General features: G+C 42.9%; 1 protein-coding gene across 1 annotated transcript in view; it reads right to left on the bottom strand.

Moving 5' to 3' along the window:
* LIX1 (limb and CNS expressed 1) overlaps positions 1-22,651 on the bottom strand; it is a 157,208-nt gene that overhangs the window by 19,881 nt on the left and 114,676 nt on the right. Inside the window, exon 4 of the mRNA XM_075837082.1 lies at positions 10,519-10,614. Within this exon, the coding sequence (XP_075693197.1) occupies positions 10,519-10,614 (96 nt within the window). The remainder of the gene's footprint in view (positions 1-10,518; positions 10,615-22,651) is intronic.

Genomic DNA, 22,651 nt, shown 5'->3' with positions numbered 1-22,651 from the left:
TCAGCTGCCAGGACGGTGAGGAGACTGTTTCTGCTCAAAGCCTACCACCAGCAGAAACAGATTAGCAGTAGTCCCAAAGGGGACACAGGGAAGCAAAAAAAAAAAGATAAGAAAGATATGCTAACCCTCTCCCGTCGCTAGACTGGCTAGTTACGTCAGGAGAGGGTTATTTAAAAATGGCGCCCACTCTGAAACCGAGTGGACGCCATAGCCGCTGGGTCTCTGTTGTGTTACACAGCAGGGACCCAGCGGCAGTACTTAAAGAGGCTCTGTCACCACATTATAAGTGCCCTATCTTGTACATAATGTGATCGGCGCTGTAATGTAGATTACAGCAGTGTTTTTTATTTAGAAAAACTATCAATTTTCACCAAGTTATGACCTATTTTAGCTTTATGCTAATGACTTTCTTAATAGACAACTGGGCTTGTTTTTACTTTTGACCAAGTGGGCATTGTACAGAGGAGTGTATGACGCTGACCAATCAGCGTCATACACTTCTCTCCATTAATTTACTCTGCACATAGTGATCCTGCGTTGTTCACTATGTGCAGTCACATACACACACATTAACGTTACTGAAGTGTCTTGACAGTAAATAGACATCGCGTCCAACCAGGACGTGATGTCTATTCACAATCCCGACACTTCGGTAACGTTTGTGTGTGACTTACAGCACAGCAAGTGTAATCTCACCAGATCTCACTGTAAATGACAGCACAGCGTGATCTCGATGTGTTGTGTGATTAAGTCACACACAAACGTTACTGAAGTGTCGGGATTGTGAATAGACATCGCGTCCTGGTTGGACGGGATGTCTATTTACTGTCAGGACACTTCAGTAACATTAATTTGTGTGTATGTGACTGCACATAGTGAACAACGCAGGATCACTATGTGCAGAGTAAATTAATAGGGAGAAGTGTATGACGCTGATTGGTCAGCATCATACACTTCTCTCCACAACGCCCACTTGGTCAAAAGTAAAAACACGCCCAGTTGTCTATTAAGAAAGTCATTAGCATAAAGCTAAAATAGGTCATAACTTTGTGAAAATAGATAGTTTTTCTACAAAAAAAACACTGCTGTAACCTACATTACAGCGCCGATCTCATTATGTACAAGATAGGGCACTTATAATGTGGTGACAGAGCCTCTTTAAAATCAGAGCCATCTCTGATCGCAATCATTGAACCCCTCAGATGCCGGCATCTGAGGGGTTTTTTACTTTCACTTTCGGGCCGGTCATCGGCTTCCGTGCAGCGAGATGGCGGGAACCAGTGTGTTTCTAAGACAGCCGGGAGCCTTCTGAATGCTCCCAGGCCTGCTATAGGAATATTGCTATTGAGCTCTGTCTGTGGCTGGTCTCAATAGCAGTGCACTGATTTTGCCATAGACTGCAATACTGTAATATTGCAGTCTATGGCATAAGCGATCTAATGATCGCAAGTTGAAGCCCCCTAGGGGGGGCTAAAAGATAATAATAAAAAAATTGTTAGAAAATATAAAAAAATATATAAAAACTCAAATCACCCCCCTTTCCCTAGATAACATATAAAAATAAATAAAATTAAAATAAACATAAACACTTGAGGTATCCCCGCGTCCAAAAATACCCAAACTATAAAAATATAAAAATATTTATCCAATACGGTCACAGCTTTTTGCCACTTCAACCCCAAATTTTTTTTTAATAAGAAGTCATTGAAATCCCATACATTCCCCAAAATGGTATCAATAAAAACTACATCTTCCCCCATACAAAAAGATGCCTATGGACAGAAATCGAAATAAGTTACAGGGGGTCACAATATGGCGATGCAAAACATTTTTTACTAAAAGGTACTAAAACATAACAAAAACTATATAAACTTAGTATCACCATGATTGTACTGACCCACATTATAAACATAATGTGTCATTTTTACTGTAGAGTAAACATTGTGAAAACGAAACCCATAAGAAAATCGTGGAACTGCTGTTTTTTTTCCAATTCCACCCTATTCTGAATTTTTTTCCTGCTTCCCAGTACATCATACATAATGTTAAATATTACCATTAGAAAGTACAATTTGTCCTGTAAAAATTAAGTCCTCATATGGTTGTGTCAACGAAAAAATAAAAAAATTATGACTTTTTGAAGGTGGGGAGGAAAAAACGAAAGCATAAAACCGAAAAGAAGTTTGGTCCTGAAAGAGTTAAATGCTAGCAATACTGCAAATTACTTTAAAACAGCTATTAACAGCATTTCTGGAATTTTGGTATGATAATGATTCATGAGAACCCTTGTAGAACAGTATTTAGCACAGTGTAACCCCATCTATGATCATTTGCCCAAAAAAAAGGTCTGTGTGTCTATTGACAATCTGTTTTCTACAGACCACGGTGATTCCCTGAGTAGACTCTATTAACTCTTTTTGAGAGAACTGAACAAATAAATACCACTTGTTATATCTAAATATATTTTTTACATACAGTTTATACTCTGCTTTACTGATCCTTTACTGATCTTGTGTTCCAGTATGTGTTAGGGGAGATTCACATATAGCAGATTTGTTGAAGAAATTTCTGCAATTGAAAATCACTTCCATACATCTGAATGGGGTTGTTTCTAAAGCATGTGCATGGATTTCGGTCCCATAAATTCAGATGTATGGGACAATAGCAGAAATTTCTGCAACAAATTTGCTGTATATAAACTTACCCTTATAGTCAGTTTCCACCATCAACATCAATAACTTTAACTTGCTATGGTTTTCAGACATAGTGCCAGGGACAATAGCCTGCCATGGTAGAAAGGACAGTTTAGGTAAACAGATTGTCCCACTACATGATACCTGCTCTCAAAAGTTGCAATCTATACAATATCTTAAATGCAATCTAGAAGCGCCATACCCCCCCTGCAGATTGGGTCACACGGAACCCTGTAGATAGTGCCACCCATACCCTCCTGTAGATAGTGCCCCCCTGTAGGTAGTGCCACCCATGCCCCCCTGTAGATAGCTCTATATCCCTGTAGAGAGCTCCATTGGGGCTCCCTCTAGAAGTGGAATACCCAGCCAGAACATTGCCGATGCCATGGCTGGGAATTCCGCTCCTGGAGGAGTCCCTGATGTCAATGTCCATATATGGACAGGGACGTCAGGGGTTCCCCCTAGGAGCGTAATCCCTGGCTAGAGCGTCGGCAATGCTCTGGCCAAGGATTCCGCTCCAGGAGGAGTCCCTGATGTCACTGTCCATATATGGCATGGGCTTCATTAAGATAGGACACGGTGTCGGACCGCATAGTGAGCCGGTCACAAAAATGCTGCATGTAACATTTTTTGGATCCAGCTCCTGCACTGGTCCGGCAGTGGACAGCGCCACAACTTATGCCCCATGTGCTAGAACAGATCCCATAGAAAGCTATAGGATCCGTTCTAGCATCAGTTTCCCTCCAGCTTTTCTGCAACGGACAGGGACAACGAATATATGTGAACAGCCCCTAACTTTCATTATTTTGGTGGGAATTGTATACTTGCGCACTGTGGTTGACTTTGGTAAAGAGGCATTGTGGCTGGTAGTTTTATGGAGACATCGTAACTGACACATGCACAAAGAGGTTGGCACTATAATAAAGGGTACTGTGGGACATAAGTATCCCTCTCTTTAGGAGATATGCAAATATATATTTTTTTCAAAACTGCTAAAAAACGGGTATGACCTTAAGGCCTCATGCACTCGGCCGTGCCCATAATTACAGCCCGCAGCCGTCCGCCGATGGCCGCAGCCCGCATTACCGGGCCGTGCTCCCATACAAAGTATGGGAGCACGGCCCGTAAAAAACGAAAAGTAGGACATGTTTAATAATTCCCGGCACTGTTCTACGGCACGGACACCTATCCGTAGTGATACGGAAAGGTGTCCGCGGCCAATAGAACCAGGCGGGTCCGTATTATGGATTACGGTCGTGTGCATGGGGCCTTACTCAGTTATTATGATGAACAAAAAATGCAGCAAAACGGCTCAATCTGTTTTATAGAACAGTTTACTTCACAATCCCTTCCTGTTTTACTCTTAGGGTATGTGCACACGATAGCAGGCATTTACGTCTGAAAAGACAGACTGTTTTCAGGAGAAAACAGCTGCCTCGTTTCAGTCGTAAATGCTCCTCCTCACATTTTGCGAGGCTTCTCTGACAGCCGTAAATTTTGAGCTGCTCTTCATTGAGTTCAATGAAGAATGGCTCAAATTACGTGGCAAAGAAGTGTCCTGCACTTCTTTTGACGAGGCTGTATTTTTACGCGTCGTCGTTTGACAGCTGTCAAACGACGACGCGTAAATGACAGGTTGTCTGCACAGTACGTCGGCAAACCCATTCAAATGAATGGGCAGATGTTTGCCGACGTATTGTAGCCCTATTTTCAGACGTAAAACGAGGCATAATACGCCTCGTTTACGTCTGAAAATAGGTCGTGTGAACCCAGCCTTATCCATTATAACCAATTTCAGGGTAACTCTATTGCCCAAAAATGCTTTCATTCCTAATAACATTACTTCTTTATAATGGCAAAAAAGAAAGGTAAATGATACTTTTTAAAGTGGATAATATAATAAAAGAAATATAAAATGCCAGTGCATTTCAGTGTGTCTGTTCTTCAAAGAAATGTTGTTTCTTTATTTCATTATAAATTCACTGCGGCCACAAAACCCTGGTCCTGAAGAATACCACAGCCTTTCCTGAAAACAATACTCTTCCTTGGCTCGAACTGTGAATTTCTGTGTGATGAGATGGTGGTCTCTTATTCTTTGTGTTTTCTTTAAGATTGTCAGTGCTAGTGCCAGTGAGGGGGGATTGTATGCCTTGAATAACGCGTTGGGTTGCCATTATAGTACATACTGATAGCACTGCCATTAAAGAACACGCAGTACAGATCGTGCTAGTTATAAAATGTTGTCTTACCACCAGTAAACACTCCTGAAACAAAATGTTATAAATGCTAAATATTGGAATGTCGAACAGATCATTAAAACTCTGCCCCTGTCAGCTGCGTTCAGTAACTATTCTTCACTTGTGGTTTAAAGAACATAAAATGTGTTATTGGGATCGTGGGTGGCCTGCAAATGGGGAAGGAAGTGACACATTTATAGCTGAGCGCACAAACACATTACAAAATGTTTTTTTTTATTACTAGCACTAAAGTGGTGAGGTCTTATCTGCTGTCCTTTTTACTGTTATGCAAGAAGATTACAAGTTTAGTTACTCAAACTGAATTGTGGATCGGGATTTGGTTTCATGCATTAGTAGGTAGGTCCACCTCTAACACTGGGCTCACACTTGGCTTTTGGCTGATTTGGTAATATAAAAGTTCTAGGAGCACATTAAGTTTTCTACTCCATATCCATCTGGACCATAACATAGTCTTTTGGTGTGCGCTTCCTGTGGTTTCTCAGCAGTGTCGATTTTACACAAACGAATTCCCCAAATAATTCACAATACTGTGTATCACTCTCATTGTAATGTCTCAAAGGAAATATACAGTTTATTCCAAGCCTCTCCCGTTTGAATAGAAACAACAATTTTGTTCCGACATAGGTGGACTTTTCTTTTTGACACAACAATTTCTTATTTGATAATAAATTCTTTCACCAACTCAGGGGCACCGTTATGGGAAGCACTTGTGTCCCCATATATGCCATTTGTAACGTCCGTGGTCGCTGACCACGAACTCCTTCCATCCAGAAAACGCCCGTTTCTCAAGAGATGTCTACATAGATGGCTGTCCTGCTCCACAGTGACCACCAGGGTGCGATCACGAGCTCAGTCCAGACTTAAGAAGCCAGAGTGCACGCATGTTTGTGATTGAGCTAATTGATCCAGAGCACCCTGGGCTATAAGAAGGTTCCAGCCCCATCGTCCCACGTCTGAGCTTTGTTGTTGTATTCCAAGTCTGTCTTGCAAATGGTCCCCTAGTGTTTACCGCTCCCAGTGTTCCCTGTTCCTGCATCATGTAACCTGCATCCTGATCTAGTGCCGTGCTGAGCTGTAGCCATGCTGTGCTGTGCTGTGCTGTGCTGTATACCACGCATGTCCTGCTTCTCCACGCCTGACGTCTACCTGATGCCTAGTTCCTGCCAAGCCTACCTTGCTACTGTCCGAGCTGCCACAGGTACACTATACGAACTATAGACTGTGACCTGTGTTCTGTTGGCCAGCTGCCATACTGTCAAGGCGGTACGGCCCAGTGGATCCACGTACCCTACGTGATAGTAAGCTCATGCCATGGACCCCGCTAGTCGATCCAAGACCACGACGACGTCACAAGAGATGCGGGCGGATATGCTAGACATCCGGTCTCGATAGGACCAACTGTTAACTTAGTAAGGCTGGGTTCACACAACCTATTTTCAGGCGTAAACGAGGCGTATTATGCCTCATTTTACGCCTGAAAATAGTGCAACAATACGTCGGCAAACATCTGCCCATTCATTTGAATGGGTTTGCCAACGTAGTGTGCAGACGACCTGTAATTTACGCGTCGTCGTTTGACAGCTGTCAAACGACGACGCGTAAATTGACTGCCTCGGCAAAGAAGTGCAGGGCACTTCTTTGCCACGTAATTTGAGCTGTTCTTCATTGAACTCAATGAAGCACAGCTCAAGATTTACGAGCGTCACAGACGCCTCGTAAATTACGAGGAGCATTTACGTGTGAAACGAGGCAGCTGTAAACAGTCTGTCTTTTCACGCGTAAATGCCTCTCTGCGTGTGAACATACCCTAACAGTGATCACAATATAGTTAAATTTTACCTATACTGTAAAAAACAAACACAGGCTGGAATGGCAAAAACATTTAATTTTAAGAAAGCCAATTTCCCCAGGATGAGGGCTGCAATTCAGAATATAGACTGGGAAGAACTAATGTTAAATAATGGGACAAATGATAAATGGGAGATTTTCATAGACCAGTAAGCTTAACATCCATTGTGGGGAAAATGTTTGAGGGGCTATTGAGGGACTATATACAGGATTATGTGACAAAAAATAGTATTATAAGTGACAGCCAGCACGGTTTTACTAAGGACAGAAGTTGTCAAACCAACCTGATTTGTTTTTATGAAGAGGTGAGCAGAAGCCTAGACAGAGGGGCCGCTGTGGATATAGTGTTTTGGACTTTGCAAAGGCATTTGACACTGTCCCTCATAGACGTCTAATGGGTAAATTAAGGGCTATAGGTTTAGAAAATATAGTTTGTAATTGGATTGAGAATTGGCTCAAGGACCGTATCCAGAGAGTTGTGGTCAATGATTCCTACTCTGAATGGTCCCCGGTAATAAGTGGTGTACCCCAGGGTTCAGTGCTGGGGCCACTATTATTCAACTAATTTATTAATGATAAAGAGGATGGGATTAATAGCACTATTTCTATTTTTGCAGATGACACCAAGCTATGTAAGATGTTCTATGGAAGATGTTCGTGAATTGCAAGCGGATTTAAACAAACTAAGTGTTTGGGCATCAAGCTAGAGTTGAGTGCAATATCTAGCGTCACTCACAGCAATGTTGGAATGCAGGGCGCTTATTGAAAGCAATGAATGATATGAATGTCCATTGATTTCAATGAGAACCCACTCAAACTTTGTTTTGCCTACAGTTGCGACACAGCACATATGAGCACTAAAACTACAGTTCTACCACATCTACCAGCAGAAGTACCCGCAGTGATGAGTTCTGGAAGAAGCAACTGTATATTAGAAGCAACAGTTTATATATAAAAGGGATGTTCAAAACAGACAAAAAAAAAAAGAATAAAAAAAAAAAAGGATCTTCAATCTGCAGGAAAGGCTGCCCTGCCTGAGACCAATGAAATTTATGAGGACCTTTCTGAAACCTTGGTAAGAAAAAGAAATTCTCCAGGTAGGAACCACTATTTTTATAACTAGTCTGCAGCCGACTCACCCCATTTTAACTCATCGTAAGCATCTCTAAAGTTCTACAGTAATAACATAAAGTCTTCGTAACTCGTTTTTTTAACATTTTTTTGATGTAATGTTTTTTTAATATAACATTTGCAGCCAAGTCTTCATGTGGTATTTGCCATTAATGTGGTAATCTAAAACAAATATTCTGTAATTCAGCTTTCAATGGAATAGGAAAAAATATTCCCCTGGGTAATGATTGAACAAAATCGAATTTAATTAACAGTTTTGATTGACATAAACCTGGTACAGCAAATCTGTATATTTTCATAGAGATATAGATGTGGGCAAATACTGTAACCATACCCCCTGCTGTGTTTCATTTCAACCTTCCCCAAAGAGCTGTTTTTAGAGTATTTGGCTACTAAGTGTTCTCACCTATTAATGTTTGGAGGCGAGGAAAGAACTAATTTCCTGCTGGAAAAAATATGGTAGGTTCTTTTACCTTAGAGGCGATTTTATATTTCTTTGTAGCATAGTATGTTTTATTTATGGGCATCTGATCTGCTAGCATAAATTTACTTGCATTAACAAGCTCTATGGGGAAACACTCATCACACCCTAAATAATCAGCATCTAAGCATTGGAAATGTTTATATAAACTGCTCCGATAATTGGCCAATGCAAGTTTGGATTTAACTTTCCTCTCATTTACAATCATCTGGTGCCTTTGCTTTTTGCTGGCACCATCTAATTCTCTTTTATGTGGTGTATGGGGAAATCTTTAGCATTGGGACAGAGTTGAGTTGAATTAAATTTGTTATACTAACTGCACAGCTATTCTTATGCCTACTTATAGTTCCCAAAAGTACAGCAAATTTCAGACATTGTTGGCAGTTCCTTATTTGATGTCTTGAGTTTCATAAATGTATTATAACACGTTCTTTGACTAAGAAAAATTAAGTATGTGTTGCTGCTACTAGTACATCGATAAGTTTTTCCTAAATATTCCATACAATAATGAAAAAAAATAATTTTCTCGAGCTTGAGTAACAGTGCAAAAAAAACTTTTCAAAGGTCTGTAAGGCCGGTGTTTAACAGTCTGTATTATGGATGTAACACTGGGACCCCTTGCGGTTCTATTGTATAAAACTTACAGCACCATAGATCCTTAACTGAATGAATGAGGCCCTGTCTGAATGCGGCCTTGGAGTTCAGCACCAGGCTCTGATCTTTGAGACCGCAAATGAAAGGAACGTATTTGTTAGCTTTCATCTTAAAAGGTGTTTTACAGAACTAGACAAAACGTAGCTGCTTTTTTCCAGGAACAGTGCCACAAATGCCTATTGGTTGTGTCTATTATTGCATCTTAGCCCCATTGAAGTGAACTGCAAAACCACACAGAATCTTTGGACAGGTGTGGCACTCTTTTTTTAAGAAAGCAGCCATGTATTTCTAGTCCAGTACAAAACCGTTAACCATGGACAAAGTATACGTATAGAAATAAGTGTGGTATAAAAAAGTAATCCAGCTCACCGGTATCAAATGTTTCCTGTGGTTCAACGCCCGAACCCCGCTCAGGCACAGCATGTCACAACAGCAGAAACAAAGTATGGTCCAGCGTTCCACTTAACAATATCAGGACTTTATTAAAGAAGCATTTCAAAATCCACCCGGGAAAGTTAAGTAACAATACAAGACCACTTACGCATTTTGAACGCCAACTGCGTTCTTAGTCAAAGTACTATGATTAAGAACGTGCAAGCAGTCTTGTATTGTTACCTTACTTTGCCAGGTGGATTTTAAAACGCTTCTTTAATAAAAATCCTTATATTGTCAAGTGGATCACTGGACCAGACTTTGTTTGCAGACGTATATAAATCCCTGGGTATATTCATAGACACTTACCATAAGTATGTATCTCTCATACATGAAAGATATCTACTCCTTATACCTCATACTCTAATTAAGGCCTTTGGACCGAATTGTAACAAGCAGCATATTGGGAAATTAGCAATAGGTTAACTGAGCTTTACTCTGTGATAAGCTCTTTAAACGGTATAGTTTATTTTCAGTAGGGATTGGTTCAGACATCCTAATGGAAATTTCAGCTTTCTATGCAGCCCTCAATAAGTTCAGGTGGCTGGGTAGCAGCAAGTGCCGCTTTCACCAGGCGATACCAAACTCCTAAGCTAATTGCCATTGCTTAAGATATTGTGTTAGGTTTCCAGTAGCCGAAATCTCTTTTCAGTGACAAATGGGTAATGGGCATTCTTATGCCATAAAAAAAAAAAATGTAAATACACCCTTCTGCCACTCAGATTTCCTTCTTATGACCTTTTACCAGTGCATTGATTTCTACATCCTTTTACCAATTTACATACAGACATATGTTAACAATTACATAAAAGTTGGATGCAATAAGGACAAGTTTCCTGATCACACATCTGTAGTATATTCAGTATCCTGAACATATTTAGTGCTTGATACATTACTGAAACATTAATATATATTTTTATATCTGTATATGATATCAGATGGTTAGGGTAGGTCCTTGGAATAAAGTGAAAATTTTATGAGAATCAAGAAATACACAAATGGTATAAGTTTTGGTACTGACCTGGAATTCCAGCATAGTTTTGCCAATGTTGGACTCCAACATATAATGATAGGAACCAATACTTGTACTTGGGTCATCAGCATCATCTACATTTCCCTGTAGAATGCAAACAAAATTTTTAAAAAGTGAAAATACACATATATGGTTTTTACAAAAAAGGTCACGCAACTCAAATTGCAGTCAAGACGTATCACTAAAACGTTGGCAATACTCTTATGGAGAGTTAACCACCTGTCCAATATTTGTCATGGATGCCATATTATAAATTATATTTTTGGAACCCTACACCCACATGCCCGCATTTTGGACTTACTTTCAGTGAAAAAAAGGAAAAGTTTGGCAATGCTATTGTAATGTCCCCAAGAACATTATTTGTGAGATAATGTGTTGTAAACGTATTTTATGACATTTTTGCACTATTAGGTACTGTCACTTTAAAATAACAAATGTGAAGTTACAATGCACTGTGTTACCGCCTATGCAGGAGTGGCTTAGACCGGGAAGTTTCCAGAAGGTGGGAGGAGCTTAGGATTTAGAGGGGGTCCAGGGGCAGTTAGAGTCAGTTACAGAGTGTTAGCAGTTGGAGTCGGTTGGTAGAGGAAGAGAGTGGTACCTGAGTCTATCCAACTTGGATCCAGAGACAGGCTGCCTTTATCATCTGGCCATAGTAAAGCTCGCAGGGAATAAGAAAACAGCCTTAGGGCCTGTTCATATCAGCGTTTGCATTCTGTTGAGGGGTTCAATCTGAGGTTTCCATCGTGGAACATAGCATTGGAAAGTCAAACAGAAACCTTAGCTTCCGTTTGCATCACCATTGATATCAATGGTGACGGAAACACTGCTAATGTTTTTCGTTTGTCACCGTTCCGGCAGGTTTTTTGCTTTTTCGACGGAATCAATAGCGCAGTTGACTGCACTATTGAATCTGTTGAAAAAACAGAAACCTGCCGGAACGGTGACAAACGGAAACCATTAGCAGTGTTTCCGTCACCATTGATATCAATGGTGATGCAAACGGAAGCTGTGGAAACCTCAGACGGAACCCCTGAACGGAAAGCGAACGCTGATGTGAACCGGCCCTTAAGAGATGGAAATCTTCTGACATCTATTGAGAGCAACAGGAATCTATTCTGTGGACAGTGAGCAATGTCTCCTTATCAAGTTGGTGAGTCTCATCCTTCACCTATACATGTTTACTACCCTTACTGACAGGCTGAGAGCCATTACACAGGAGCAGAAAGCTGCATTCATGGACCGATATCTTATCGTCCCACTGAATTGACAAGGGTAGGAAGGCCACAAGGAAGGCAGAGAGAGAGAGAGAGAGAGAGAGAGAGAGAGAGGGTACCCCGCTCCTGCATCTGGCGCTTCATCATATTATAAGGATTGAGTCTATTGTAAGAAATGTGCCTCCATGTCATATGGAAGAATGTAAACGCCATATTATGTGGAAAACGTAAGTAAAATTGTGCCGCGAGCAAGCTTGTTATACTGCCACTCTTCAGCCTCCAGTCTTATTTTGCACCGATAACATCAAGGACACCCCAAAACACCATCAGCACAGGAGCAGACACAGGGAGTGTCCCGGGGGAAATCAAGAGACTGCCATCCTCATTACCCAGTGCAAACCGAAGGGTGTATTTACAAAATGTTGAGCCATATTTCTAAAGACTAAAAATAGCTGTATTGAGCGTCTAACAAGATATCTCATTTGAAATGTTATTATAGAAACATTCCCTTCAGCCATGGAAGAAATGCAAAAATAATTCTAAGGCCTCATGTACACAACTGTATTTTTGCGGCCGCAATTTATCCCTATTTTTGGGAACAAATTGTGAACTCATTCTTTTCTATGGCCTGATGCACACGACCGGGATTTACACGAATCGGTGCTGGGGCCGCAAATCCGGACCGCCAATACTGCTGAATTGTTGTGAATCTGTGAGTCCGAATGACACACAGATGCGCAACAGACCCATGGTTTTGCGGACCGCAAAACCAATACGGTCGTACCACATGACACATGAGGTCTGTGGTAAAATTCTATGCAGTGGTCTTGCAGTTCTACCATGAGATAACATTAAGCCTATTAAGCAGTACTACGGCTCTGTACACATGTTCTGTTGTACAAAACCGTAATATGGCACCCATAGAAATCTAAGGGCTCATACTGAACATCCATATGCCTCCAATTTCATATAGAGGCAGGGTCGGACTGGCCATCTGGCAGTTCTGGCAAATGCCAGTTGGGCAGGTGAACAGTGGGCCGCCTGCTGGCCGCCCAAACAATCAGTGTCGGACAGTGTCGGACAGTGTCGGACAGTGTCAGACAGTTTCGGCGGCCTGCTGCCTCTCTGAAGGGGTGGCGGCGCCACTGAAACCAGCCGCTGCCACCCTAATTGTACCTTCCTTACAATGAGGCTAATTGGCAGGGCAGAATGACTTGCCCTGCCAATCAGTGTCTTTCAACGATGCCGGCGGCGTGATGACGTCATCACGCCGCTTCTCTTGTTGAAAGGCGCTGATTAGCGAGGCAAGTCATTCTGCCCTGCCAATCAGCACCTTTCAAAGATGCTAGCGCCGCGATGACGTCGTCACGCCGCTTCCATTGTTGAAAGGCGCTAATTGACGGGGCAAGTCATTCTGCGGTGCCAATCAGCACCGTTGTTCAGCCCCAGCAGACCTGCTCAGAAGAGAGCAGACCTGCATTGACACAGGATGGCGTGGGAACGGGATCAAGGTGAGTATGTAAAGTTGTTGTTTTTTCCACTTAAAAGTGTGAGTGGCATTATCTACAGGGGGGAGCTACATGTGGGACACTATCTAGAGGGGAGGCTATATGTGGGGCAGAGTCTACAGGGGAGGCTATATGTGGGACACTAAGGGGGCTATATATGGGGCTCTATATACAGGGGGAGCTATATGTGGGGCACAATCTACAGGGGAGGCTATATGTGGGTCACTATCTACAGGGGGGCTATATGTGGGACACCATATACAGGGGGGCTATATGTGGGACACTATATACAGGGGGGCTATATGTGGGGCACTATCTACAGGGGAGGCTATATGTGGGACACTATCTACAGGGGAGGCTATATGTGGGGCACAATCTACAGGGGAGGCTATATGTGGGACACTATCTACAGGGGGCTATATGTGGGACACTATCTACAGGGGGCTATATGTGGGTCACTATATACAGGGGGCACAATATGGGGGGCACAATCTACAGGAGAGGCTATATGCGGGTCCCTATCTACAGGGGGCTATATGTGGGACACCAAAATCCGGGGGCCCATTTGTGGGGCGCTATATACATAGGGCGCTATATGTGGGGAGCTATCCACAGGGGGGCTCTATAGGGGGCACTATCTACAGGGGGCTCTATGGGGGCACTATCTACAGGGAGCACTGTGTGTGTGTGGGTGGGTGTGTGTGTGTGTGTGTGTGTGGGACACAGTGAATGGTGCTATTATAATCAGGAACACAGTGTATGGTCCTATTATAACCAGGCACACAGTGTATGGTGCTATTCTAATCAGGGACACAGTGTATGGTGCTATTATAATTAGAAGTGCAGTGTATAAAACTATTATATTTAAGGGTACAGTATGTGGCACCATGAGAATTTTATCTTCATTCATAGGTGCAGAAATGTTTGAATAGTAAGTAGCTAAAGACATCTGAGTGGCAAACTGCAGAAATGGGCTGTGGCTGGGAGAAGTCGTCATAGGGGCCTGGACCGGATGAAGAAGAAAAGAGGAAAAGAACAACTAGAATCTGAGATTGTCACTGGTGAGTCAAAATATAAATGTTTATTCTGCCTCTAATCAGTACTGTAGTCACTGTATGATCTGCAGCGAGATGATGGGTGATATGATTTTTTTTTTGTGTGAAACACCAACTCCCAGCATATCCTTACTATTGTTCGGTCTATGCTGGTTGCTGTATTTTTACGCCGTACACACCTATACGACAGGGGTTGCACTAAATTGAGCTGTATTTGTGCTGGTGCTGTATTTATGTACTGAGCTTTGTTCTGGTGTTGTATTTATGTACTGCGCTTGGTTCTGGAGCTGTATATATGTATACATATACCTCATGTGTCTAGTTGATTTGATTAATAGCTGAACGAGCTTAATTAGGCCTAGATCTGAGCATCTACTCCCTATAAATTTAGATGTAGGATATGGGGAAGGCACTCGTGCAGGGGGACACGAAGGCAGAAGTCATCTCTGTCTAAGTGTCATACTGTCAAAGTGTCCTGGCAGTTATACATGGCAGTTGCACAGGGTCAGTGACAGGTAAGCTGCATTACCAAACCAAACAAACTAGCACACGCTCTAAATATTAGAATACTAACTATCTGTAAACAAACATGTTTGCTACCGCTCTCATCATTATAGCTGCTCTTGGCTTACAATCCTATCGCCCATTTAAGCCTTGCCAAAAAACAGTCCACATCAGTCCCTCTGTCCTTGCCTCCCCCATGTACAGCTCCCATTCACTATTCACTTTCCTCAGTCAACTTAACCCATCTCATCCCACTGCCCAACATAAAAAACACTCACATAAATCACAGAACCATCTGCTGTCTCTCTCCATTCTCCTGCTACTAGCTGCAGGGGACATCTCTCCCAACCCTGGTCCTCCCTTTTCTTCTGCCAAGCTTAACCACTTACCTGCCACACATAGAAACCCTGCAAATCTTCTTACCATTCCCTGTATGTCTTCTCCTGTCTCTTTTAACTGTGCTCTCTGGAACTCTCGGTCCGTATGCAACAAGCTCACCTTTATTTATGACTTATTCCTTTCTAACTCTCTCAACCTCCTGGCTCTTACAGAAACATGGCTACACCTGTCTGACACTGCTTCCCCTGCTGCTCTATCTTATGGTGGTCTCCAGTTCTCTCATGCCCCTAGACCTGAGAACAGGCAGGGTGGAGGAGTAGGTATACTTCTTTCCCCACACTGCACTTTCCAGGTCATTCCCCCGGTCCCCTCACTCACATTTCCCTCTTTTGAAGTCCACACCCTCAGACTCTTTCACCCTTTTTCCCTCCGAGTGGCAGTTGTCTACCGCCCCCCGGGCTCACCCCGCCAATTCCTGGATCATTTTGCTGCCTGGCTTCCACAATTTCTATCCTCTGAAACACCCACTCTCATCTTGGGTGACTTCAACATCCCCATTGATAACCCAATCTCCTCATCTGCCTCCCAGTTTCTATCTTTAACCTCGTCCCTCGGTCTGTCACAACTTACTAACTCTCCTACACATGAAGACGGGCATTCACTTGACCTGGTCTTCTTCCGGCTCTGCTCAGTTTCTGACTTTATTAACTCTCCTCTCCCGCTTTCTGACCACAATCTTCTCTCCTTTACTATCAAATATTCTCTGCCTCCTCAGGTCATCCCTACGTATCATACATACAGAAATCTACATGCCATTAACACTGTGAAACTCATAGACAGTCTACAGTCCTCATTGTCCCCTATCGCTTCCCTCTCCTGTCCCAATCTGGCTGCCAAACTTTACAATAACACTCTCAAAAATGCATTGGATGAAGCAGCCCCCCCCCCTACACTCCGTACCACCCGACAAAGACGACGACAACCCTGGCACACGCCTCAATCCCGCTTTCTTCAGCGGTGCTTGAGATGTGCCGAACGACTGTGGAGAAAATCGCATTTGGATGCAGATTTCCTCCATTACAAATTTATGCTCAAAACTTACAACTCTGCCCTTCACCGCGCCAAACAAGTCTACTTCACTTCTCTCATCTCCACACTATCTAACAATCCAAAACGCCTCTTTGATACTTTTCACTCCCTCCTTAGTCCTAAAGTGCAGACGCCAATCACAGATCTCAGTGCTGAAGACCTGGCCAATTATTTTAAAGTTAAAATTGACAACATCCGGCATGATATTCTCTCCCAGTCCCCTAGTAACATCGATCCCCTTCCCTCCCGCACTCCCTCTTCTTCACTCTCAGCATTTGACCCAATAACTGAAGAAGAAGTCTCGAGGCTACTCTCTTCTTCTCGTCCTACTACCTGCCCTAGTGATCCTGTCCCCTCACACCTCCTCCAGTCCCTCTCCCCAGCTGTCACTAGTCACCTGACTAAAATATTTAACCTCTCTCTTTCCTCTGGTATCTTTCCCTCCGCTTTTAATGCCATTATAAACCCATTATTGAAAAAAACAACTCTTGACCTATCCAGCGCTGCCAACTACCGACCAGTCTCTAATCTGCCCTTCATCTCCAAACTCCTGGAACGCTTGGTCTACTCTCGCCTTATCTGCTATCTCTCTGCTAACTCCATTCTTGACCCTTTACAATCTGGTTTCCGCACTCTACACTCCACAGAAACTGCCCTTACTAAAGTCTCAAATGATCTCTTGGCGGCTAAATCGGACGGTAAATCCTCTCTCCTGATTCTTTTGGATCTCTCTGCAGCCTTTGACACTGTAGACCACAAACTCCTACTTAACATGCTCCACTCTATTGGCCTCCAGGACGCGGCTCTCTCTTGGTTTTCCTCCTATCTCTCTGACCGCTCGTTCAGTGTGTCATTTGCTGGTTCCACTTCTTCTCCTCTTCCCCTTGATATCGGGGTTCCTCAGGGATCAGTCCTAGGTCCGCTGCTCTTTTCTCTCTACACAGCTCCTATTGGACAAACCATCAGCAGATTTGGCTTCCAGTACCATCTCTACACTGATGACACCCAATTATATACCTCTTCCCGTGACATCACCCCTGCTCTAATACAGAACACCAGTGATTGTCTGTCCGCTGTCTCTAACATCATGTCCTCTCTCTATCTGAAACTGAATCTTTCTAAAACTGAGCTCCTTGTGTTCCCACCATCTACTAACCTCCCTAAACCTGATGTCTCCATCTCTGTGTGTGGCACTATCATCACTCCTAAGCAGCACGCCCGCTGTCTCGGGGTTATTTTTGACTCAAATCTTTCCTTTACTCCTCACATACAATCACTTTCACGCTCCTGTCATTTTCACCTCAAAAACATCTCCAGAATCCGCTCTTTTCTTACGGAGGAAACTGCCAAAACTCTCATTGTTGCTCTGATTCACTCTCGTCTTGACTACTGTAACTCATTACTAGTCGGTCTTCCCCTCACTAAACTCTCCCCTCTCCAATCTATCCTCAATGCAGCAGCCAGGCTCATCTTTATGACCAACCGCTACACCAACGCCTCTAATCTGTGCCAGTCACTGCACTGGTTGCCCATCCCCTTCCGAATAAAATTCAAACTTATTACTCTCACACACAAAGCTCTCCACAGTGCTGCACCTCCTTACATCTCCTCCCTCATCTCTGTCTACCACCCTACTCGGGCTCTACGTTCTGCCAACGACCTTAGATTAAAATCCTCCATAATCCGAACCTCGCACTACCGTCTCCAGGATTTCTCTCGTGCTGCACCAGTCCTCTGGAATGTGCTACCCCAGACAATCAGATTAATTCCCAATATCCACAGTTTTAAACGTGCCCTGAAAACACATCTATTTAGACAGGCCTATAACATTCCCTAATCTGACTCCTTTCCATGGCCCTCCTTTTAGATTAGTCATCAGAATAAGATTCCCTCACACTCCTTCTCTTCATGTCCGTCATACACGGATACTGGCTGGTGACCGGCTCATGCAGCTTTATGTTACCACCGCATGTGTATAAAAATGGCCGGACCATTGTACAGAACAAACACTGTTACACTTTTTGTCTCCTTTACTTCCTCATAGATTGTAAGCTCTTGCGAGCAGGGTCCTCACTCCCCAGATTTGAATTGTAAATGAACTTTGTCACTATGTAATGTCTGATATTGTTTGTTTCATGTCCCCTCTAAATTGTAAAGTGCTGCGTAATATGTTGGCGCTATATAAATAAAGATTATTATTATTATATATGTATGAGCTCTTGGTTCTGGTGCTGTATATCTGTACTGAGTTTGGTTCTGGGGCTGGATATATGTACTGAGCTTTGTTCTGGTGTTGTATATATGTACTGAGCTTGGTTCTGGCACTGTATATATATATATATGTAATGAGCTTGTTTCTGGAGCCGTATATGTCAGGGCGTGGTTCTGGAGCTGTAATTATATAGAATATATTTATAATAACAAAATGACATGACAGATGGAATTGTTTTCAATTCATTGTATATTTAATGTGAACCTGTCAGGTCGTTTTAACCCCTTGAACCACCACCATGCGGTAATACATGACCTGACAATATTTCCAAACATTCGCCTGTATGTTGTTTTCAAATGCAGAAAAAAACTATAAAATCAACTTTTAAACCAGCGCACACTATAGGCTAATTACTCATTAAAGGGTCTTGGGGCGGTGCCGCTATCCTGAAAAGTCACATAGTCTTGCCTCCAACCCCCCCTTTCCATGCTTGATGGACATCCCTCTAGCTGTTATACATCACTACCAGTCTCCACCAACTTTCTCGGATGCGCCATTGCCTTGTACTACTTGGGCACACACCATGCAGTGAGGTGTACTCTGCCCGGCTGCATCGTGCATGCCAGTACAAGGCAATGGCGCATTTGCAAGAGTTGGATAAGGCTGCTAGAGATGTGGAACAGCCCGGGGGATGTCAATCAAAATCTGGGGGGCGCCATTTCAATTTTCGCCTCAGCAGCAGAAAAGCTAGAATCGGCCCTCTGGACAGGGGTGAACACAAGCACCAACATTACAATAACTGCTGCCTCTTGGTGTTTAAAACCACATCTTTCCTACATTTATTGCTGTGTACTCTGCAATGAGGAGCTGTAGTGTTAAAAGGGTGAGCATCAGGTTATGGTTAATTTGATCCACAGGTGGAAGGAGCTTTGTAAAAGGGGTGTGGCTTCATGGGCACATGGTCAGGGCTTAGTAGTGGAGGCTGCATATCAGGTATAGATGCCTATGTATTGCCAGCATCCTGCATGCCATTGTCCAAGAATCAGCAGTCTACAAAAGAAAGCAGGTAAATATAGCAATGTGAGTGAAGTGTTGGATTGGATCAATGCACATGGCTGTGCTGTGTTCATGAGGTGTTAGGGTGGTTCTACACATCCAGATTTCCTGGCAGGTAACGAGCACCGATCAATAATACAGCTCATCGATCGGCACTTGTTTAGCTCCACTTACATGGAGCAATTGTCAGAATGTATGTAACAATGATTCATCCCCATACATTTGCTTCTGGTCAGCAGCACATCCCATATTTTGGCCTTGTAAATGTTGCAATCAGCCACTGAACAAGCGTTTGCTCATCCGTCAGCTGATCGCTACCCTGTTTACACAGGGCAATGATTGGGATAGAACGTTCGTACAGGCACTCATTCACCTGATCATTGCCCCGTATAAAAGGGGCTTTAGTGTCTCTCCCTTGACAGATAAACAGTAGCCTGCGTCTTTTGTTGGGTCTTCAGGCAACCGCTAGAATCTGAAGTTCATCACAGCCCCTTGGGTTATTATTGGAATACTCTTACAGCAATTTAATACATTTTTTAATATAGTCCTTAAGGTGGCTCTGAAACAGAATATTTACTTTAAGGCGAAATTCACATGAACGTGGCATATGGCATCGTTATGACACTCTGTTTTTATGTTTAGAAACAGAAATGGAGGAGGTGCTTTTATTTTTGCCTTAATTTCTTCAACAACTGTTGCGCGAATTACGGGCAGCACACGGAAGTGTGTCCGTGTGCCGCGCGTGATTTTCACGCACCCATTGACCTCAATGGGTGTGTGATGCGCAAAAACTGCTCAAGTATAGGACATGTCATGAGTTTTACACAGCGGACACACGCTGCATGCAAATCACGGACTGTCTGAACGGCCCCATTGACTTACATAGGTCCGTGCGATGCGCGTGATTTTCACGCGCGTATCACGGACGTGAACTATGCTCGTGTAAATAAGGCCTTAGTCTTTTTTAAATTCAGTTCTCTCTCTGGAAATAGTATTTCTTCCAGATTACATAAAATGTAAGCCAAACTAGCAACTCGCCAGCAATAAAGAGGAAGGAACAAACCCATTCTGGAATAACAAAATATTCTCCTATATAAAGCTTAGTGAGATGCTTCATGTACAATTTCTTTCTGTTCCAGTGTGATTATACTATTCTGCTATTAAAAGGCATCCAGTATTCCCTTGATCTGTCAGTAAGTATGCCAATATCTAAAACAGCAAATAACATTTCACAGGAGTGTATTGGGACATAAAATTTGGAACACGCCCTCCATATTAAAATGTTATTCTTCATGGAAAAGGCAGTAAAATGCAAACTGGCATGGATTTTCCTGTACACAAACACCCCTCCTGTGCATATTTGCTCGAATATATATGGACTCCTGTACTGCTGAGTAAAATGCCTGGAATGACTATTAGTACTTTTTTCACTCTGTAATAAAGTATTACTCTGATAAATAATATATCATTACATACAGTCTTGATAATTGAAACTTTTCAAATCCAGTCCTGTCCTCCTGGCACACAAGCATTTTTTAAAGGAGTTGGCCCACAAAAAAAATGTTGTTTCAAACCACAGAATAGGTGATAAATGTATAAACGCTGAGGGTCCCACAGGTGGAACGCCCACCAATCATGATAAAAATTGACCCGTGTCCTACCATTTGAATAGAGTGGTGGTCAAGCTTTGCGCTATCACTCTATTCACTGTCTATGGGACCGATGGAGATAGCTGAGCGCTGTACCTGTCTATTTCCGTCAGTTCCATAGACAGTTAACGGAGAAGTGGTGTGACTGCCTTTTAATACAAACAGGGGGCACAGTTCTCATGACCAGTGGGGTAACCTGAACGAGGGTAACAAACCCCCCCTTTTTCCACACTGAACCTCCTCCAGTAAGGAGGGACTTGAATGGAACGGGCCCAAGCATGCGACCGCTGCCCTATTCATTGTCAATTGAACTGACAGAAACAGCTGAAGTTCATTCAAAGTCCTTCTCACTTTGGTCAAGCAGTGAGGAAGAACATGGGGTTCGGGACCCCTGTTCTCACGATCAGTGGGTGTCCCAAGAGTGTGGCCCCCAGCATCAGACATTTATTACCTATCATGTGCATGATAAATGTCAGTTCTTGTACAACTCGTTTAATAGGATCCATTAAGGGATATTACATGACAGAGATACTGCAAATAAAAACGCAAGCCTAACTTTGTAACACGACTGAAAGTTGATTTTCTCCGATCACATTGAATGCCCTATTATCCATATTAACATCTGCTCGATCTTAGGTTTTATATGTTACCTTATAGATGTCAGAAAAATTAACTGTAAAATGTTCTTCTCCAATCTTTACTCCAGTCTAAAGACTCCTTCACATGGCGAATTGCCCTACGTTTATCGTATACGTCGAGAAAGCTTCTGACGTACACGATAAATGTATTCATAGCGCTTCATTATCCTGACGGAGAACAAAAGAGTGTGCTTTTGTTCTGCGTCTGGCTGGTATGCGTCAGTATACTTCTTTTTTGAAAGATGAAATAGCGTAGTAGAGTGCGCTATTTCATCTTGAGGGATCCAACAAAACAACGTATACGTTGTGGGGATCCTATGGGTAACGAATGCCACTGTATAGCATCCAGACAAAGAATGGACAGAGGCAGCACTAGGAAGTGCTGCCTCTGTCCATTCTTTGTCTGCTTGATATCCAGGACCGCGGACCAGGTCTTATTGAGGCGTGCACCCACTTGCAGTCCAGTGCTGTGGAATCTTTTCGTTTTACTGTATAGCATCCGTCACAGGTATACATTAAAGGGGTTTTCTGAGTTATTTCAAAAAAATTGGCCAATATAGGAGGGATGCAAAAAATATAATTAAAAAAGACATTACTTACCTCACAGATCTCCGTCGTTGCAGCCCCGCCGCTCCGTTATTCCCCGCCGCTGTTTATTGACATAGCTCCAGCCATGACGTGCCTGTATACCCACGTGAATGCTGCAACCAAACACTGGTCTCAGCAAACCTGCGCCGTATACCCACTGAGACCAGTGATTGGCTGCAGTGATCATGTGGATATACAGCCACATCATCACTGCAGCTATCTCAATATAAAGCGGCGGGGAGGAACAAAAGCAGCAGCGCTGGAAC

The sequence above is a fragment of the Rhinoderma darwinii genome, chromosome 1 (assembly GCF_050947455.1).
Source record: "Rhinoderma darwinii isolate aRhiDar2 chromosome 1, aRhiDar2.hap1, whole genome shotgun sequence".
Lineage (NCBI taxonomy): Eukaryota > Metazoa > Chordata > Amphibia > Anura > Rhinodermatidae > Rhinoderma > Rhinoderma darwinii.
This window is presented reverse-complemented; position numbering and strand designations above follow the sequence as displayed.